The sequence below is a fragment of the Hetaerina americana genome, unplaced genomic scaffold (genome assembly GCF_022747635.1).
Source record: "Hetaerina americana unplaced genomic scaffold, ioHetAmer1.1.p SCAF_6, whole genome shotgun sequence".
In the NCBI taxonomy this organism is placed as follows: Eukaryota; Metazoa; Arthropoda; class Insecta; order Odonata; family Calopterygidae; genus Hetaerina; species Hetaerina americana.
In genome coordinates this window covers 42818148-42838019 of record NW_027287205.1, presented here as the reverse complement: position 1 = coordinate 42838019, position 19872 = coordinate 42818148, and the positions used below count along the sequence as shown (strand labels likewise).

At 37.6% G+C, this 19872-nt stretch overlaps 1 protein-coding gene across 1 annotated transcript in view; it reads right to left on the bottom strand.

Moving 5' to 3' along the window:
- Positions 1-19872, bottom strand: part of ninaG (neither inactivation nor afterpotential protein G) — a 41797-nt gene that overhangs the window by 9209 nt on the left and 12716 nt on the right. The window contains exons 2-6 of the mRNA XM_071594096.1: positions 8217-8348; positions 4161-4369; positions 2572-3093; positions 1804-2001; positions 7-157 (exon numbers count right to left, since the gene is read on the bottom strand). Of these exons, the coding sequence (XP_071450197.1) occupies positions 7-157; positions 1804-2001; positions 2572-3093; positions 4161-4369; positions 8217-8348 (1212 nt within the window). The remainder of the gene's footprint in view (positions 1-6; positions 158-1803; positions 2002-2571; positions 3094-4160; positions 4370-8216; positions 8349-19872) is intronic.

Below are 19872 nucleotides of genomic sequence, written 5' to 3'. Positions count from 1 at the left end.
TCTTACCTTTATTGTTTATCATGTAATCCCAAAGTGTCCGTAGAGTCATCACTTTTTCCTTGGTCACACTTACTGGGCTTTCCAAGCTCACATATACTGGCATGTTGAGGTGATCAAACAAATTATTTCCCACTGGAAGATCTGCAACAACAGGGATCTAAAAAAATTAATTCATTCCCTGGTCTATCAGATCCATTATCTGCATTAATGCAATGTGCTTAGACTTTATTAATCATTAGAAAATAGAATTTTAGCTTTGCAAAAAGTGGTGAAATATACCTATAGATGCAGAATCGATAAATTCATACCATCCTTATGCAAGAGACATTTTACACCTTGTAATTTGACTTCATGATTCTTCCTTCATACCATTCATATTGTGTACTTTCATATGTGATGGCAAGGAAATTTTTATAAGATACTTCCTGAATACATGTAATGCTATCACAGATTGACATGCTGACTTTATAATTACTGTGAAATTTTAGAAAATGTTATTGTTTTCCATGAATATCTCAATATTTATTAATTAGATACAATGCAGGAGATTCACGTTCTAACTCAGAAATATCAGGTTTGAGTCATGTCTTGGGATTAGATATTTTATGGTATAACTAACTGTCAGTAATATGAATGTCCTGATGATCCATAGTGTGCCGAGTACATTAATACCTACAACTTTATCATTATGACCACCTTTGAGATTGGAATCATCGTAGCCCTAAAAAGTTCAGGAAATAAAATGATAATTGGATGACCATTTTGTTTATTGATGCTTTTACTTGATGGAAAATTATTAAGCTTATTGTTAAATAATTAAATTTGCAAAATCATTTAAAATGTAAATGAAAAATTCTATCTACTTTGGTCCAATAAAATTTTGGGAATTAGGTTATAAGCACCTTCAGACACAAAAGGTTTTACTGAATGTCTGACAATTATATTGTAAGGTGCTAATTTTGTGACAGTTGAATGTGCATTCAGCATACAAATACATGGCGTATAAGTGGTCATTTTAGGTCTTGGTAAATGTTATTAATTTTTAACTTTATTTGAAAGTATTAATCCTTGAAAGTTATGTATACAATCATTTTCATCCTCATTGTTTTTCCAACTTACTATTCAAAGAATGATTTGGGATAATTACCATTTCTGAATTATATAGTATTTGTCTGGCCAAACTTCAGGGTGTAGTGTCATTAATAAATGAACCGTAATTTTACTTTTCTCTTATTTTTGTTAAGAAGTTTGGTAGCATTAGTTGCCAAAGTATTTTTAGAAAAAAATAGTTCTCAGTCCAATAAGATCCATTGCCGCTTTTTTATTCCAAATATTGTTTAGCATAGGTGCCTTTACTTGTAAACTCTTGCTGGTAAAAACTTGCAAGCTCTGAGTTTCCCCAACTCATGGCTTGGGTGTTTGTGATTGTCCTTGATGTTATATCTTGTTTAATAATCTGAAATAAAGGCCACATGGGCTATTTTTGTTTTTATTATTAAATTTTAAAAAATAGGCCAATAAGCATTTTTTCAGTGTTAGTGGGGGAGAGAGAGAGATAAATGAATACAGAGGTACATATAAAATTGAATATTTTTATGACACCCGATTCCCACTGAATATACATCACTACTATTTCCAAATCATAGTGACTACCCACTGCGACAAAGGTACAAATAACCTCTCTATGGATTTCACCTCCAATTTTGAAGACATTGTAATAGATCCATAAAAAAATCATTGGCATTTTGTAGCATCAGTGTAGGTATTTTTGTGGCAGTGTTCATTGCATTTGCATTTACTTACTTCAAGCTTCTCAAGATGTTCCCGTGGTCCAATGCCGGACAGCAGCAAAATTTGAGCAGAATTAATTGCTCCTGCACACAAAATTATTTCTTGTTTGGCATACACAGTTTCAAATTTATTCTGACTGTTTTTACTCCTTGTTGCCAGCTGGACTGCGATTGCAGTTGGTGTGGAATTTCCCGAGCTTGAAAAAATTACCTAAAATCGACAAATATTTGTTTGAACTTAAAATGCTTCATAAGTGTAATAGTTCAATAGTTCAATAATGATTAATCAATGTAGACTAGAAATGAAAAATGCATGATGCATATTAAAAGTTGGCAATAATCAAGAATGCTATTTAAATAGGCAAATTATGGTCTTCAGAAATTTTGAAATTGTAAAATATACATTACATCATATTTGCTGACTATTCAGCTATTTGAAATGATTAGTCCATGTACACTTAGTAGTTTCTAAAAAGATCTCATATGCTATCACGTTAGAAGTGTTACTTATTGAAATTTCACATCATGGTAGTTACACTATAGGAAATATCACATTATTATTATGGGTAATCCATCAGATAATGTAAGTTTTGCATATACATGAGCTACAAAACCGTACAGCTATAGTTTCCTTGCCTTTCCTAACAAAACACAACCTAACATCCAACATTACAGTAAGCCTCTCTTAAATTTCAGCAAAATTTTTTTAGAATTTTGACATTAGGTTGAAATAGTACCATTCCAAAAATTAAGGGGAACAGTGATGAAAAGTCATATTTACCTTGGAAACATGAGTATTAAGAAGAACATGGATATTAGGTTCATTTAACACCGGCTTCAGGTATCCGTGGTAGCTGCTCCACCGTTGGCCAAGGGCAATTGTGCTCATTGCTGGAAGAAATCCATAATCAAGATCGCCGACTTTCTCAGACTCAATGTTCAGTTCTTTTCCAGCATCCAAGAAAGCCTTTGCTATAGGGGATTTTTTTGGATTGACCACTTCGACCACCACCCCAGGCAGTGCACTGGTGGGTGTTAGTTCAAAATGGGAATGGTATCTGTTATCTTCACAGATGCTATTGTCACCTGCCATGGAATCCTCTGGGGCACAGCTATCTTCAACTTCAAAGTTTTTGGTCATGAGCATGCGTCTCATATATGGCTGGAGGGTGCTAGCATCCCACCCAGAAACTCCGTGTTTCTTCTTCCATTTGTCAAAGTCTTCCCAGTGTCCAAGGGAGTGGAGCATGTAGTTCAGCTGTCCCGTGCCTCCAAGTCCTTTACCTCGGGGCCATATTGAAACCTGCCTATCAAAATGCAATTGTTTATTATAATAATAATGTCCTCTTTTCATCCACTCAATGTAACATTGCAGATTTTATGAAAATGAAATAATGTTCATGAGTATGAGTGTCACAGATTGTACTAAGTATACAGCATGAGTGGTCTTACACATTCAAGAGAACACACACATAAAAATTCTAAAGTTTAAATTACTAGATATATGCTCCCAAACTTCAGCAACAGAATACAGGCCATTAATTTAAATTCAGGTATACATAAGTTTAAAAGAAATTGCGGAAGATGCCACAACATAAGTTTCTTAATTTGATAAAGAGACAGGTCTGGATTCAGGTGGCAGTGCATTTAACATCTGTCTACCCATAATGTGCTGAGGATTTAGCAAGCTATATAAGATTATTTCTCCTGCAATATTCCACATGTGTGTGTGTGTGTGTGTATGTGTGTATGTATGTGTATATATATATATATATATATATATATATATATATATATATATATATATATATATATATATATATATATATATATATATACATATACATACCTACACATATATACATACATATGTACATTATTTATTTATTGGTGATTGGTGAATTCCAACTCTCTGGCATCCTCCCTATAACCTTTATGGGGTGGAATGGCCAGCATGTTCCTATTACACGTAGAGCTGCACTCGCAGGAGAAATTATGATTGCTCCTAGTAAGATCACCCATCCCACATATTGTTGGCCAAAAGTTAGGAGTCGGATGAAAGGGAAATTTTTATTACAAGAAAATATTATGGAACCTAATATGAAATAAGAACTTTGAACATCATGGCGACGCAAGGGACAGAAAAGTTGGAAAATATCAAGTAAAGGTGGAGAGAGGAAATATGGACATATGTTAGGCCTGTGTGAATTTACATAGCCAAGTAGTGGGGATTATTGAACTAATAGCTACAGTGTAGTTAATAGTAAAGGAAGGAGATTCGATGTGGATTGTTGAATAAGAAACTGAGGAGGTAGTGAACATGGAACAGGTGACTGTGGCCACAACCACCGACAAATATCAGCTCCTCACCCGATCTCGGAGGCCCCAGGAGGACGTCTCCTGCGACACAGTTCGGTAGTTCCAGTCATTCTTGTCGGATCCTTGAAGTAGCGGCGAGGCAAATGGCACTGAGGCCAGCCAACCGAACTCCTCTCCCGCTTCCACTAGTAGTACACTAGAATTCTTATTGGCAGTGGTCAAGCGGCCAGCGATGACGCATCCAGCAGTTCCAGCTCCAACTGTTAAGAGTGGTTTTTAAAGAAAGGAAGGAACCCTTAAGAATATGAATATAGTCATAATGGAGTTTTATTTTCTGCTTTCTCCGATTGAAGAAGTTCCACGTATAAAATTTATTTGTGATGGTCATGGTTCGCAAATCAATTTCGCCCTGCCCAGGGACGGTTCTGTAGCTGACATTATCACAATGGATATGGGCCTTCCACATCGAGGAATTCGCCACAAGACGTTATCTTCTGCGTAAATTCGACCTCTTGGTTTACAAAAATGTCGACTTGAAGGAAGGAACGTTAAATTTCCCTCCTAGACACCGCGATATCCGGGGTTTAAGTTTTTAAAGGCGTTAGAAATGATGTCCCGGTAGCAACGCCCTTTGGACGATGGCCGAGTTAGCCTCCAAAACAAAGGCAGACGAAACCCTTCCCCATGCGAAAACTACGTGTAGTGATGACTTCACTAAAATCGTGCGCTGGAAAATCCTATAATTTCGTATACTACCTTGATCAAAAAGTTCCCGGAATAACCACCGTGTGGCGCTCCCATCGTTCCGATTTGAGTTCTGTTTTTTTGTTAAATTGGTACATCTGTTGTTGATATTCCCTTTAAATCTTAGTGTCATAACTTGACATTTGCAAAAGTTACGTAGCCAAGAGTACATCTATCTCTGTGTGTGTTGGCGATTTTTTACAATTGCAGAAATGGATTTAAATTTGCAACAACGAACTTGTATTAAATTTTGCGTAAAAAACGGATTTAGTGGCGCACGGACGTTGGAAATGTTGGAAAAGTGTTTCGGCAACGATTCTCTAAAAAAAACGGTCGTTTACCAGTGGCACGAGCGGTTCAGAAGTGGTCGTGAGTCAATCGAAGATGATGAACGCAGTGGCAGACCATCGACATCAAAAGTCGATTCGAAAAAATTGATAAAGTAAAAGAAATGTTGGTCAATAACCGCAAATTAACCATCAGAGAAATAGCGGAGGACTTGAACATTGCCTATGGATCCGCCCAAGACATTGTGGTTAATGATTTGGGTTTCCGTCGTGTAGCAGCAAAGTTGGTGCCAAAAGACCTCAATTTCATGCAAAAAAGAGACCGTGTTGACGTCGCAAAAGACATGATTTGCGAGGCTGAATCCGATCCCACATTCATCAAAAGGATCATTACTGGAGACGAGACGTGGGTTTATGAGTACGACACGCAATCCAGGCATCAGGCAAGTGAATGGCGTTCACCAAATGAGCCGAGACCAAAAAACCACGTCGTTTTCAGTCAAAAAAGAAGGCAATGCTGACGGTTTTCATGGATTACAACGGTGTAGTGCATCATGAATTTTTGCCAGAAGGCCAGACAGTAAACAAAGAGTATTATTTGGGCGTTATGAGACGTTTGCGTGAAGCAATTCGCCGAAAGAGACCAGAAATGTGGGCAGAAAACTCGTGGATTTTGCACCATGATAACGCACCGTCGCACAGTGCTATCATTATTCGTAATATTTTGACGAAAAATGCAACAAATACCATCCAACAGCCACCGAATTCACCTGATTTGGCTCCCTGTGGCTTCTTTCTGTTCAATCGAGTTAAAAAACCATTACGGGGAACGCGTTTTAGCAGCCGAGAGGAAGTAATGGAAAAATCGCAGGAAGCACTGATGGACATACCGAAAACCGAATATAAAAAATGTTTCGAGGATTGGATCAAGCGCTGGCATAAGTGTGTTGCAGTCGATGGGGATTACTTTGAAGGGGACAATATAGATTTAGATGAATAAACTTGTATTTTTAATTTTCTGAATAAATTCCGGGAAATTTTTGATCAAGGTAGTATGTAGTTCCTAAATTTTGATATCATTGAGCGAAATAACAACAGGTTTATACCCAGTAAGCGCTTATGGGAAATGTAGGTCATTTACAAACAAAATGAAGGTTATAAAGACTACTAAGCATAATCCGAAGACAGGATCTCTTCGAATTGTATACATGTACAGGTGTACTGTTTAGAGAAATTGTCAATTCAAGTTCATAACAATACAGACTTCAAGGAACATCTTTAGACTCAGTCCTTCAAGCATTATAAAGCAAAGGAATTAAGGTGTGACCTCTCCCTTTTATTGATTTTTAGGCACGGAATGTTATGCATGCCTCAAGAAATAGCATCGTAAAAGTCAGTTGAGAGTTTTGTTTTTCGTCAACGAGAGAAGCGAAGTGTTGTCGCTGGATGTAGATGATTGACGCCGCACAACTTTAGGCATACTCACCGTTCGAGGCTGTTTTGAAATAACTTCTTTTTTTACATACTTAAAGGCTTTTTGGTGCGCGGGAGAGTGTGGCATTTCATTACTTTGCCTTACAAGGGTTTGGGGATTCAGGAGGAGTCTTATTTTAGATCTACTATGGAATTATTTCAGCCACGTTGTATGAAGGTATTTTTTTAACTCTTCTTGATTACCCTTGGACCAATATGCATGTACTCATGAATGAAATTGTCGCTCCAGAGTTATTTTAGCATTTTTCATTCCGTGAAAAGTTTCGTCGCGTTTGTAATAATTCGATTCATGCATTCTGATAGAACTAAAATTAAAAAAAACAAGTCTGCATTTATGTTAGGGTACTTTTTTCGGTACAAACAAGTAATGGTTGTTATCTTTAACGTCTTCCATGAGAGTAATGTGTCGGGGAGTGTTGTTATATGAAAAAAATCGAATTTAATTGGAAATTTTTACGTTTTGAGATCCAATCTAAGAGAGCATGTTTTGACCTTTTTCCGAATAGAATCTGTGTTTGTGTGTTGGTAAAAGGTTTTTGTAGGCACAAGAACTCAAAAAGTATTATTTAATCTGAGCGATGCAAAATTTTCTGTTTAATGTAATTATTAAGAGTGGATGCGCTAATTAGATTTTGACGAAATCCAATTAACCTGAGGCATCGTTTCGGCTACCAAAAAAAATAGAAAGTAAATGAGATCTGAAAACTTTTTAAAATAAAAAAAATGATGCGAATTTCCATGAAGCGCCATTTTCTTTTTCTCATTAAAATATGAAATAATTACGCTAATGGTCTGCGATTAAAGCCATTGAATGGATATGATTACATTGTCTTCTTAGGTTTATCATTTACTTGCATTTCGTTTTGCACAAACATTTTTTAAAGTAGCGTGTTTCTGGCCCCTTCGTGTGTGGTCGACACAGAAACGCCATTTTTGATGTTGGCACATTCATTCATTCCACCCCAGGAGAAAAAATATTTCTCAACACACTTAGTACTTAGGAATTCTGGGTAAGAGAAAATGATTTAGAGGCATTTCTTTCGTTTCGCTTTACGGTGGAGCCAAAAAGAAATTTAAATAGACCTAAGTAATTCAATGGTGCAGTTACTAATGCTATATTTATCCTTTGCCATAAGAAGGAAAATCGAACGGTGAAAGTAATGCATTGTCCGCATGCGATATTTAGAAAGTACAAGATAAGAACTTTGTGGAAAGAAGAATGCCCGATTCCACAAGTCTATCCACCAGTAAAACTATGCAGGCTTGGATGATTGTATTGAGAATCGCATTGTTGATTCAATATTGTATCAGTCTTTCAATTATTTTTCGGGGAAAATAGCATGCATTTACTATTCACCTCTGAAGTGTTGTAACCGTAAAAAAACTATTTTCGGTTACATCTCGAAGTCTTATTGTGCGGATGAAGATATTTTTTTAATACTCCGATTGTGCCGAAAAACCTAGCATACTATATGAAATGATTTTGGGCAATATCTGACAAAACATTGAGTCGGCAAACATATTCTCTTTTGTGACTGAAGAAACAATTGATTTGTAACATAACAATTTAATAATTACTTACCTATGATGTAATCATAAGTACTGTTAGGCTTTGTGATTATCGATGGCTTTGTCGTGAAGAACGCGCACCATACTCCCAGTCCGGTCATGACAATCAGCATTCCTGCCACCATCATACCGTACACCGATAAAACTGTAATAAAGTAAAAGAACAGTTTTTACTATGCACTAATAGTATTATTACCAAGTACTAAATTATTTGTATAATTGCTAATGTCCCAGTTGCTAAAATTTTCTTGCGAATAGGATTCGGCTAAGTATACGCCTTTGAAAAAAGCTGTACAACGGCTGCCGCTAATGCAACACTGTAGTTAGCTGAGTGAAACCTACTCCACATATACATTACCCTTTAAACTTTTAAAAAATATGTAAAATTAATTTGTTAAACAAAATAATAATGGGATTAAAAACCTTATGATCACTCTTTGTTGTACAGCCGTCGTATCAATCCTCTATTATGTAAAATAATAAGAATTTGAATTTTTTTAATAGATCTTTAAGTTTGTTTCTTTTCAGTTTGATCTCTAATTTTTTGAAGACGTAGTTTTATGGCATCTACCACCATTATTCATGATTAACAAACTCGAATGTCGGAGTTACTGCTTGGAAATCATGGTATTACATTATTATATCTCTAAATATTCATAGTTTCTTCAGTAAATATAATGAAATCCTTCAATTGAAAGACAGCGGAGCATGACCAGGGATGAGAGTCTCTAGTAGACTCGTACCTATCCATTTTATTTAGGTCATAGGTGATCGGGATTTTAAGTAATGTAGAGCTCTAATGTTCGTATTCTCAGTTTGACGGGAGGGGAAGAGAACGAGGTGGATGTCCCAGAGATTCTTTCGACAAATGGATGAATATAGTCCACGGACATGCACGTAACACGAGCCATCGATCGACTTCTTGAGTATCTCGTCTAGCACTCATGAGATGGGTTTGGGGAGCAAGCATTCCCTCGACACAGTAACTGAACCAACCACAGTCTTCAACCCGAAGGTCGGTTTAACAGCGTGAGGACAGGCCTCACCTTGTACGAAGCCCTACACCATAACGTGAGAATTCAACCGTGCAATGTGATGAAGGGGTGTTAGTTCATTTTCCCGTTGTTTCCCGTTAAGAAGTTTTATTAAATTGTAAATGATAATTACTCCCGTAAAGTACACAATTTTACACCATTGTGCGAATGACATTATTATTTTACCACAATTTTATCGGACAGCAGAACGGCCTGTTTAACTATACGTTAACATATTCATGAATAAGACAGAGCAGAGATATGTAAATATCCTGATGAATAAAACGTAAATATGCTAAGAAATAATTCATGAACGACGTATAATAAAGTGTAGCGAAATGTGTTGTGTCGCTATCAAATAAAAATTTGGAAAAAGATCAAATTCATGTTCTCTGTGGACATAAAGTACTTAGCGTAGTCACGCTTGTCACTGTTTTATTTAATTTAGGTTTAGCGGGGAATGTCTGGAGGCAACTTACGAATTTTAACTCGTGATCCAGCATTCAGTAGCCTAATATTCTACCCCCCAGACTATCATGCCGCCGGTATAATTGCTGTAAATGGTAAATTTAAATATACATGGGGGCCTGGACGCCGAATTTTTATACGAGTAGCGCATTATCGCTATCACTACGCTGCTCGCGTTTTCCCTCTTAAGCAGGTTGCTCTCACGGATCTTACGCCGAGGCTCCAATGATTCGCGAGAGCGCTGGAAATTCCATAATGCTGAATTTTGTACCGTGAAATTTTAAGAATAGCGATATTTTTGTGTTTAATGCAATAAATATAATTCACGAATCAACATAATGCGCGTGCATTATGTTGATCCGTGCTCTAGGAGGTTATCGTTGTATGTAGAAGCATTTTCCTTTAAGTAGACGGAGGACTCGTTATTTTTTAACATTAGTCTATTGGATAACGGATTATTAATTCTTTTGGCTCAAAGAACATCAGGAAATGTAACCATAGATTCGACAGAGTACCGGAAATGTGTAATCTCTTCTTGGATTTGAATAACAAGACTCAAATACTTCTCTTGCAATCAGAAATAATTGAAAGAATCATGATGATTAGTCTTGAAAAATGCTTCTTAATTCTCGGCGCAAGCAAGTAATTAGTGAACCATTAAATGTAACTCCTGTTTCAACCGATCGGTCGCCAAGCATTCATTCGCGGACCACAAAACTGACAGCTATGAATCAAGAATACCACTAAAAAGGTTTTTTTCTTGAAGATACAAAACAGCTTTAGACATTAAAAGACTGATTTTATTAATATGAATGATAACTACACTTGCATTTTTATCACCAATGGAGAGCATTTTCACTGGCGAGGAAATTTTGAAGACTTTGATAGAGGGCAGGACGTTAAACAAGCAAGGAATGGGAAGGAATTGGATAGGAATGTTGGATGAGATACGAGAGGTAGAATGCATGCGGAAACGAAGAAGGGTTAAAATAGCTTGGGGTCAGGTTGTGGTGTCTTGGGCAAGGCTAAGAAACGTACAACCTAAAACGGTAAACTAACAAAAAATAATATATAACAAGAGCTAATTGTAACAAAATTATTTTTTAAGTTCTCGCGGACCAACATGTGTCCAACCACCATTGCATGGCGACCGCTGATTTAACGCGTATGTAGGGAATCATTAAACCGAGCTAGAATCCAATTAAACGCCTAATAAAACTATCGTAAAGGTAATGTAAACTTTTAAATCACATAATGTGCTACTGAAACTGATCATGTATGTTGTCTCATTTATTTCCCTCGAAAGGCTCTTCCATGTTACATTTTAGCTTTGGGAACCGAGCCCTCTGTATCAATTTAAATAACGTGCTTAGGTAAATTTCATTTGAGGAGGTGTACGGAACATGAAATAATTTCCCTCGCGCCGCAGCGCATATATTTATTCCTGTAAGCCCTGAACTAGAGCTCTTTGTGCCCATGTTACTATTTTCCTTACTTAATACAACACAGCTGTGGTGTTTACTCTTCGTGCAGGGCGTAAACCAACTTGTAATTTATTGTATGAAGGCCAGTAAAATAGATTCATCCGGGACTGATTTCTCAGTTGAAAAGTTATCTAAAACGAGTAAAAATAGTGGGAAACTTTCTAAGTAATATTGTATACAAATAAATAATGCGTGTGTGCGTCAATTGATAAATGCATGCAGGGGTGACGTTATGAATGTGAAAAATGAGCGTTCGTGAGTGTGGAAGTTCAAGGAAGGCAGAACGTAGCGTTACAAGATTTTTCTGTCTTTAGTATATGTATGTGTGAATATCTAAATAAATAATGCGTGTGTGCGTCAATTGATAAATGCATGCAGGGGTGACGTTATGAATGTGAAAAATGAGCGTTCGTGAGTGTGGAAGTTCAAGGAAAGCAGAACGTAGCGTTACAAGATTTTTCTGTCTTTAGTATATGTATGTGTGAATATCTATATATATATATATTTATATATATTTTTTTAAATTTTTTTTATTAGGCAATCTACCGGTTAAAATAGGTTTTTGGATGGACATAATTACTAATTAAATAATTTGTGACCCCTAGCAAAACACAACATCCTACTTTACATCATGTCCCTCATCAGCTCTGAGTACTTTCTTCCTCCCTTCACCCCTTCCAACATCCCTATCCTGTTCCTTCCCTTTCCTCGTTTGCATAACATTATCCCCTCTATTACAGTCTTCAACATCCCGCTGCCGGTCAATACCCCCTTCAGCCACTTTTCCCGCCTCCATAGGATTGCTCCCAGCAAACCCTTCTCTTCGCCCACCATACCAAGTACTTCCTCGTTTGTTTTCTTCTCTGTCCATTTCACCTTCTCCATTCTTCTCCACACCCACATTTCAAAAGCCTCCAGTCTACGTCTATACTCCTACTTCAATGACCACGTTTTCGCGCCGTACATAGCTACGCTCCATATCAAAGTTTTAACGAGTCTTTTCTTAACATCCTTACTCAACATCCCTGTCATCAACTCCCTCCTCCTTGTGAAAGCCTCTTTGCCTAGCGCGGTTCTTCTCCTTACGTCCCTACTACTTTGACCGTGTTGGTCCAAAACACTTCCGAGATACGTAAAATGTTCCACCTGCTCTGGTTTTTCCCTCCTATTTTTATGTTTAGCTTAGCCTTTTTCTTTCTGGAAAATCGCACAACCTTTGTTTTATTTTTTATCGATTCTCATCCCATATCTGTCGCATTGAATATCCAATTCACTCAGCAATGCTTGCAACCCTTTGGCTGAGTGACAAAATAGAGCTTGGTCATCAGCGAACCTAACTGAATTTACGAATTCCCCGCCCACCTTTATTCCTACCTCCAATTCTTCCCATGCCTCTTTAATTATTTCCTCCACACATACGTTGAACAGCACCGGTGATAATGGACAACCCTGCCTTACACCTCTTCCTAACACTGCCCATCCGGACTCCCCGTTCCCCACTCGTACCTGAGCAGTCTGAGACATGTACAGGTTGCGGTTTAGCCTCCTGTTCCTCCAATCTATTTCTACTTTCTTCAATATACTCATTAGTTTTTCCCAATTCACTCTATAAAACGCTTTTTCGAAATCTACGAATCAGACAAATACCTCCTGGTTGTATTCTATATTCCTGTCGATTAATAATCTCATAACTGCAATGGTATCACGCGTGCCACTCCCCTTCCTATACCCAAACTGATCGTCTCCTAGGTAATCATTTGCCCTACTCTCTATCCTTTTGTTATGATCCTGAGAACCACTTCAGCAACGTGGGATATCAAACTTATCATCCCGTAGTCCTCACATGATGTAGTCTTTACCTTTGTCGGAATAGGAACTAAAAATAATCTCACAGTCTGCCGGCCATAATATACATAATATATGTATTTATTATATATATTTATATACATATATTTTCAATCATAAAAGACAGGAAAATATTGTCACGCTACGTTCGCCCATCTTTGAACGTCCGCACCCACAAACGCTCATTTTTCACATCCATAACCACGGCACCGCATGTATTTGTCAATTGATGATTAATTTAGATGGGCATTAAGCCGCAATAGTGGAAAAAACGGATATCATCCCAGTTCTTGTACACTGAATGATGCCATTATAAGTACTGAAAACGCTTCTCACTCTAGCAGAAGCTATTCAAACCGTGTCCACTGTGCGGTTTAGCCATCTACGAGTATATAATATTTATGTACTCGTATGTCTTGCATTTTTGTAGAGAGACCGCGTGTGTGACATTTTTCTTACGATTTCAAATGCCGAGAAAACAATCGGGTGACCTTAGAACGTGAACGCACCTCGTAAAAGGATCCGTGCGAGGAAACTATATGTATTTGCAAATTGATTTGTCCTTGAATACCATGCCTCTGGTATATTAAGGCATGATTTGAACGACAGCATAAAAAATAGGTAGCCACTGCCATTTTACGTCACCCATCTTTTACAAGATCATGCATTACGTAGTATATTCGCGTGAATGACACAACAAAATCAACGGTTTTTTCCTCCCATTAAAAATATCTGAAGGCCTCATTAAAATCAGGCTCGCGTCACACATCCAAGCGCGCTTGCTGGATGAACTGGTGGATTTGCACCTGTCGCTGTCGCGTAGAAAAAGGAATGAATTTCGCGTCACGCGGGTTAAATCCAAATCCTACGGGAAATCTAACCTCGGGAATGGAGGTCGATAGAAAGACGCCACGTTCTGCTTCGCGTTGGTATAGCGTAGGTTTTTTTCTGGTGGGAGCCGAAATAAGTTGGCACACCAAAGTTTGGATGCTACTCCGCGAGGGAGATCACGCGAAAAGCATTCCAAAAAATCTCCTTGCAGAAAAATTAATATAAGATGTTTTGAGATACATGGCATTTCCAAAGCGAAATTAAAATAACTCACAGTGTAATCCAGCTTTTGAAGGAATAATAATTTATATTTTTTTACTCTTATAATAAGAACATTGGGAATGAGGGATAATACTCGGTTGGAAGCAATGGAAATGTGAATTTGGAGAAGAATAACAGGAACAAGATGGACGGACAAGAAAAGCAACATAGGAGCATTGAGAGAAATTTAATAAATGAGATGGAGAAAAGGAAAATTAAATTTGTTGGAAATGTTCTCAGAGATGACAACTTCCTGGAAAATATAATGGAGGGGGAAATATTAGGAAATAAAGGAAGAGAAAGGCCAAGAAAGAAATTCATAGATGATATAAAATATACTATTACAATGAACTGAAAATAACGGCAATGGCGAAGGACCAATGGCTGAAACGACAAGGCTCCGCATTTAGAAGATGATGATGAAGAAATGAATACACATCTATTTTTTATTAGTGCAAAAATTAGTGTTTTCCACATAGTTGACTCTTCATCATGATTTTTATCAGGTAACTGCAGTGTTTAGGCCATCTTCATTTGACTTAAAAATCCTAATTAAATTTAAAATTTTGAATTAATCTAAGTTGCTGATAATAGGGCATACTCAACGCTTTTGCCCGAAACATTTAACCCATGACCTCCGAATTTCCGGTTTGTTCTTGAACTAACCTCGTTATCTTAATATATGATTTTCTGCAGCGCTGAAAACTTTATTGGACCGCGAAGTTTAAAAATTTGTGAAAGCCGCGAAAATATGACATTTTCACTCTACCTAAACTACAATTCACTTTTCGCCCAAAAATCTCAAAATAAATGCTTTCTTTCAAGAGTCGTTAGCCGCAAAAAATATTCATCATTATGGATTTTGGTCAATGTGATTGATAAAGGATGAGATTAAATAGGGATGGCGAAAACTAGAGCAGGTGGAAAAGTTCACCTTTCTTGGAAATGTTTGGAACCAAAATGGTCAAAGTACATAAGAACAAGAATTGCGCCTGGCAAAGAAGCTTTCACAATGAGGAGGAAACGGATGACGGGCGATGAGTAAGGATTATATATATTATTATACTGTAATCTACCAGTTAAGGTAGGTTTTTGGATAGACAAACCTATCTAATAAATATTTTGTGACTCCTAGCAAAACACAATCCAGCAACCTGATTTACATCAGGTCCCTCTTCATCTCTGAGTACTTCCTTCCTCCGTTCATCCCATCCAACATCCTGCTCCTGCCCTTTCCTCGTTTGCCTAACATTCTCCCCTCTATCACAGTCTTCAACATCGTATATACTTTCGATATTTTGATGGAAAAAGTGAAATGAATGGAAAAGAAAACAAACTAAAAAGTACTAGGCTTGGTGAGGGAGGAGAGAGCAATATTGGGAGAAATTCAAAGGAAAGCACAAGGTTGGAAAGGAGAATGCAGAGCATTTCAATTGGGGATGGAATATTGAAGACTGATAGAGGGGAGAGCGTTAGGAAAATGAAGAAGGGGTTGGTTAAGGATAGCCATGTTTGACGGAATGAAGGGATCTATAATTTATGCGGAATCGAAGAACAGTTTTAATACTTTGGGTAGTCAAATTGTGTCTTGATTTACGAGCCTAAGAAATGTAGTGATATTCAGCCAGTGTCCATAAAAAACTTACCTTAGAATACCAATTAATTAATATGGATATGCAATGACGCTTCTACAGAACTAGTACCGGATGGACAACTGTCGATCGCTCAAAGAAGTCGGAACAATTTCACATTGTGGCGGTCGACGGATGACTATGGTGGTGGCAACAAGGTAATATACTAGGAACATATGCGATATTTCGATTGCTGTTAAAGACTCCCCAGCTGAGCCTCCACGGCAGCGCACTAGAGGTGACCTTTTGTCATAAGTTATAACAGCTACTAGAAAAAAGGATCGGGACATAGGGATCGATCCCCAGGCTGGTGTGACAGGTATTGAGGTTAGGTGATAGGTAGGGTGCTGCTGTTATCATAAAATACAGAGCATTCGAAGATGCTAGTTTTGAACATACGGACATGATTCACCTTTCGTATATCTCCGATCTGACATTCGACTCAACAAAACTCGATCAGTTAAGAGCCATATCATTAGATTACGTATTTTGAACTAATTGTAGATGCGTACATATCAATTTGACCTCAATTATAGCAATTTAGGTCTAGAATTAGCATACGATAATTAATTTGAATGCTGGTTTGATGAGTCAGTGTCATGCACTCCTCGTACTAAGCGTGTAAAATTAATGCATTCAGGATAGGGGTTTTCCTTTCCTTATTTCGCCTGAATTTTCCCGGGAAGATGAGTTATACGAAAAATATCAACGTTTGGATGAATTTTGAAGGTGTCTAACGTCACCAGGGATCGAGCCATGGCCCTCCGGTCATTCACTGAATACTATAGCCACTAGCATATCACGCCTTCCCCCCGAAAGTCATGTAGAACCCTAATATCAGGCATCAGTGTTCATACATATGATGGCGGCACTGTAATCGCCGGCCGAAGGCTTAATGGATATGCATAGTAGTCTCTGACGTAAGGGCATGAGAATTACAGGCGTTTGAAAAATACGGGTTTGGCGTAGAGTGGAGAAAATATGTTGGCGAGAGAGGGAGACAAACGCTGAAGTTTTAAATATGATAGGCGAAGAAAGGAGGTTGTCGTGGGGAAATGAGATAAAGCCAGAGAAAAGGGATGCAGGAAATATTTAAAGTGGGTTGCTTAAGGCTGTGATAAAAGTGAGAATGTTGGAGAAGCGAGGTAGAGGGAGGAAGAGAGTAGGTTTTATGCACATCATCAAGGCAGGCAGAAGTTACGAAGGAATGAACAAGAAAGAAATAATGTAGGGCGAGCAAGAAGAAGTTCTCTAGATACGTAGAAGACAATACTCGTTAGGGATGGTCCAAAACCTACCTTTAACAGGCATAATAGCTTGAATTGAACTGTATCGGCGAACTGACTTAATCTCGATTTGCGTGTCGTTCACTTAATCATAATCTCCGACGATATCAGCTATGATCTTTCTCCAAAACTGGAGTCCCATTTGTCACATAATTCCCAACTCCTGATTGGCAATAATTCCGCTGAGAAACAATTGTAATGCAACTCAAACTTGGCAATTAACAAGTCCAAATTTCATTGCACTTACCCAAGGGTAAGTTTTATAAATTTATTCAAGGTGAGACATCTTCACTATCTAATCAATGAGAGGGAAATTGATTTTTTATTGGCCATTCCCTTATTTTGTGTGTTGTTCAAAGATTTTCGAGGGCGGTGGCGATAAAAAGGAGACTCAGAGGGAGTTAAAAATGAGCATCAGGCTCTCACTTCGTGGAAGTGATGGTCGCATAGTTTGGTCGATAAATCAATGCTTGTATGGGGATTCAATCTATCGGATTTAAAATAAAGTGCCAGCCATCAGATTTATTTCGAGTTAGCCAAGAAGTTTATACGTATGATGCATTTTTTGAAACAAAAGTACTGAGGGAAAATCTGTGCCGGAAATATAATTTACACTTAGAGCAGCTTCTACTGCACAGTTATTGTTGAAATTTTTAGACAAGTCTACGGCTTACCGAGTCATAATCAAAAAATGAGTCTAATTTCCCTTTAAATGCCTTAGCTCTCATAATACACTTTACAATTGACACTATTAGAGTAGAGTTCACTAACCACTCCCTCTAGATAAAAGTAATAACCCAATTTCGTTGCCCTTCGCGTAAAATACACCCTGAATATGAGGGTATTTGAGAAAATGAGTTCAAAGTTAAGTCAATTATCTCCATTTTCACTATTTCTTCCAAATGTATCAAATTAAAATTTTCCCGCGCTTTCTTGCCTTGCCTATGTGCCGTAGTTTCCAACAATTCACAGATGAATTGTATAACCTTCAATAGTGCACAGGGCTTTAAGATCACAAAGCTTCGTTTATAGGACACGTTCCACTAAAATAGTTTGACCCCACACTAAGCAACATCCTGCTGGTATATTTAAACAATAATTTCAAATGGCATTATTAATAATCTTTAACAAAACTAAAGAGTTCTCAATGACGTAATCTGATATTTTAATTTATCGCTACTCGATTAATTCTCGAAACCTCATTATAGCGATTGTAACAGGATGCATATTATAAAATGTCGCACTTACGAGTGTTGTTGTCTAGAGCTTAGTATATATAATATTATCTAATTTTACATTTCTAAATATTATATGGATCAAGTTTTCGTGGAATACTTGGAACGTAGAGTTATTTGGTTTAGCAACCAGAGGAATGATCATTCATCTCTATACACGCATTATTTATATCACTGCCAATGACACGATGGCCCTCAGCAAGGGAGTAAACGATCACGGATTATGAAACCCTGTTCAATTGATTTATGGTAGCACCATAAATCACATTCTGATCGGCTCAGTAACGTTTAATGTCATCAACGGTGATATTCTTTTTTCCATGGCACTAAATACAATAATTACGATAACGCGCGTTATGGTGTTACAAGATCTCGCAAAAGTAATACTGGTTATTAGAGAAAGACACCGAAAACTAGGGAAACTCGCGCCGTTAGGAATCGATGGGTAATTAGGTAGGTATAAGATATTCAGGGATAGAGGAAGGATGGATAGGACCGGGTGCCGGCATTAGTTTACTCTTAACAAACGGCTTCGAGGGGTCCACGATTTAATGCCCTAGCCAAAAGCCGGCGTACTTCACTTGAAGTGCCCTACATATAGCACCGCATGTAGGGATCGGGATACCCCTGGAAATAACCTGCTACCTCAGGGATACTAACCCAGGCCATTGGGGTGGGAATCTAGTTTATTATCTATCGCACCATCCCGATTCCCTTTCCGCAAGATCTCTGGTCTTTGAGGCAGGTGGATGAACATAGATTAAGAGGATTTTGAGATATTAGTGAGAGAGCGTAAGAAAATAGCGTAAAGAAAATAAGCGGTAAATAGGGGAAATTAGAAGAAAACAGAAAAGCATAGATTGATCAGAGAGTAAAAGATTTCGTGATATGAGTATAGAAAATAAAACACCATAAAGAAGCTGGAAAGAGAGTAGGCAAACAGAGTAGTGTTTAGTTACATTAGGGGACATTGGGAGGTATTTAAAGAAGGCAGGAAGAAAGAATGAAGAGGATATGGAGAGATAATGTAATTCTTAAGCAATGCTAACGGGATGAACGCTAGATAAGTGCAGGACAGGGAGAAAAATATAGGTATTTCGTGTTCAATGATCATCATGAGTAATCTACCAAATAAATGTGGATGGTTGGTCTGTGCCGCCTATGTTTTCTCAGAACGATCTAGTGCTCGAAAAATCGTACGGCTCGGGTCAACCGAAATCAAACCCTGGCCCTCATTTTAAAAGACCATCGCTCTTCCCATTTGCTTACCACGTATTTTCTGTAACCAAGTGTTTATTAGGAAGTTCTTAGAATTCCTCGATAGTTTTCAAGATCCCCATGTTATGTATGACAGTATAGCATTATATATGAAGATTTCCAAAATAGATATATTTTTAAAATAATAAAAAACTGTTAATACGATTGCTGCTAACAAGTGAACTACGACTTGATTGAGAACGATCGCTATAATTTTACTATCCTTTACATATGGCCCGGAGAGCGATTGAAATATTTGATGCCTAGAGATAAACATGCCAAAATATAATTAGGTTTAATTATTTATTTGAAATAAGGCACTGCGATATTTAACGTA